General features: G+C 44.7%; 1 protein-coding gene across 2 annotated transcripts in view; it reads left to right on the plus strand.

The window, feature by feature from the left end:
• The window catches only part of nlgn3b (neuroligin 3b), an 18,465-nt gene extending 15,925 nt beyond the window's left edge, over nt 1-2,540 (plus strand). For both annotated transcript variants that reach the window (XM_016676999.1, XM_016677001.1), the window contains one exon: nt 454-2,540. In XM_016676999.1, coding sequence (XP_016532485.1) covers nt 454-1,246 — 793 coding nt within the window. In that variant the 3' untranslated portion in view covers nt 1,247-2,540. The remainder of the gene's footprint in view (nt 1-453) is intronic.

The following is a 2,540-nucleotide window of genomic DNA, read 5'->3' on the forward strand; positions in this document are numbered from 1 at the left end:
GGGCCACATGTGGCCCCCGGGCCCTGAGTTTGACACATGTGCTCTAATAGGTCTAATACATCTGTAGAAATGTGGACACTGACATTAGCATTGGAGGACGTTTTGTTGGGGATGATGTGTTTTGTTTTGAGGTAGTACTTTAGGCTTTAATAACTTCAGTAATTGACTAACTCCTTTTTTGCACAAAAAGTACAGAACGATAGTCTTTTTCGAAGCAAAAATGAACCTTCATCGGGCCAGGAAAAGCAACTACTACCACTGTTGTTTGTGGATGTATATACAGAAGTTTTAGTTCAGGGCTTTTGTACGTGGAAAACAAAAGTGTGATTAAGTGCACTGAAAATTTTTCACACATTAAAATCTAGGTTCCGACCCTAAATCTAATCTAATCTGATCTAATCATGAATCTACTGTTTATATCGTGCGCTAAAGTTCTCTGTGTTGTATTTACAGGGATCCTAACAAGCCAGTGCCGCAGGACACCAAGTTCATCCACACCAAGGCCAATCGCTTCGAGGAGGTGGCCTGGTCCAAGTATGACCCCTACGACCAACTGTATTTGCACATTGGCCTGAAGCCTCGGATCCGCGACCACTACAGAGCCACAAAAGTAGCTTTCTGGAAACACCTGGTGCCCCATCTCTACAACCTCCACGACGTTTTCCACTACTCCTCAACGACCACCAAAGTCACCCCTCTGGACCCCACCCAGTCCAGCGGCAAGAGGTCCGGCAGCACCGGCCGGCCTCCCGTGTCCACGTCTCATGGTGACGGTGAGGCCGGTAGAGAGATGGGCCCCCTGATCATGCCCAACCCCAGGGATTACTCCACAGAGCTCAGCGTCACCATCGCCGTGGGAGCGTCGTTGCTTTTCCTCAACGTCTTGGCCTTTGCCGCCCTGTACTACCGCAAGGACAAGCGCAGTCGCCAGGAGACGTCCCAGCAGCCCAGCCCCCAGCGCGAGAGCAAAGGCAACAATGCCAGCCACACCAACACGGTGGACGAGACCCTGTCGTCCCAGCAGAGGAGCCCATGTGAAGCCCTCCACAATCCTCTTCACGCCTCACCCAGCTACTCTCTAAGCCAGCGCCGCTCCCCCGATGACATCCCCCTGATGACGCCCAACAACATCACCATGATCCCCAACTCTCTGATGGGCCTGTCCAACATGAGTCCGTACAGCACCTTTCCCGCTGGCTACAGCTCCACAGGCTTGCCCAGCACCCACTCGACCACTCGGGTATAGCCTGGCACGAGGGCGGATGTGACAAAACGCGAAATGCGAACATTTACAGCTGTCTTTAGAATGTGTACGTAAATTAGGATCGAATATGTTTGTTTCGTCTTTTTCCAAAGGTGTGCAGCCAACAACATCCTGCCTTTGCTCTCTCATAGTAGGAAGTCTTACTTGCAGAGTCATTTTATAATAACCATTGTCGAAGGCAGTCTAAAAGAGAAAAGAAGTGCATTTCATTTTCCACTTTCTGGAACTTTACCTAGCAGGAACTTAGTATAATGTTTATACAGTTGGATTTGTATGGGAAGCTTTTTCTTACTCTGTGATATCTATTTTGCTCTCGTGGAACAAAGTGACATTACGACTCACGGCGGCCGGAGGGGAGTTCTTGGAAAAGCGGAGAAGCATTACTACTGTTTGCTATTATCAAGCTATTTTATACACATTTCTCATGTCATATTGCTTATTATGAAAAAGTATTTTTACTGTAATTACTTTCAAAAATGCCTTGTAAATCGCTTAAACACTGACTTACTGTGGAATCTTAGCTGCAGTGAATGAATGATGGCCACACTTGATGAAAATGTCCAACTTTAGCCAAAATGTTCCGATTCGGTGGTGCAAATATGGCATCCGCATGTGTGTGTGTGTGTGTGTGTGTGTGTGTGTGTGTTTGAATGCGTGGGTTGGCGTGGGTGTGTGGATGTGCTGGAAATCTGTGCTACAGAAATGTAAATTAGGCATTGGTTAAAATTAACCTCTCAGTTTTGCATATGTAGTGTTGTGTATTTTATTGTAGTCCACTTGAGTATCCTTGCTATATTTTGGCTCTATGTGATTTTCATTTCTTTTCAGCAAAGTGCACTGTAGGGATATAACTTCTGCTTCACTATAAACAAAAAATATTGCTTAAGATGTGTTTTCCTACTCTAACTAACTCATGGTTTTGGCTTTGGCTTGGCTTGTTTGTACAGAATAAACTTAGACTGATATTTGATTTGTTGTTTGTTTATGAATACTGTAAGCCCTTCAGAGAGATGACTGTAATTACTTTGTAGCTGTATGTATACCACTTCAGTTATCCATCATTTGAAAAGAAAAGAAAAAGGAGCTCTTTGACTCTTTATGGCAGAACACTGCTCCTTCTGCAAGTGGTTTGGACCCACGCTCTTGTTAAATACAGGAGTTTTCCAACGCTGAATGGACTTGATGGACATGAAGAATTGAGCTTTGATTTCTTTGAACCTATTATAACATTGTTTAACCTAAATGAGACAGCTATTAAAAGATTTTTGAAACTACA

The sequence above is a fragment of the Poecilia formosa genome, unplaced genomic scaffold, assembly GCF_000485575.1.
Source record: "Poecilia formosa unplaced genomic scaffold, Poecilia_formosa-5.1.2 Scaffold145, whole genome shotgun sequence".
Classification (NCBI taxonomy): Eukaryota; Metazoa; Chordata; class Actinopteri; order Cyprinodontiformes; family Poeciliidae; genus Poecilia; species Poecilia formosa.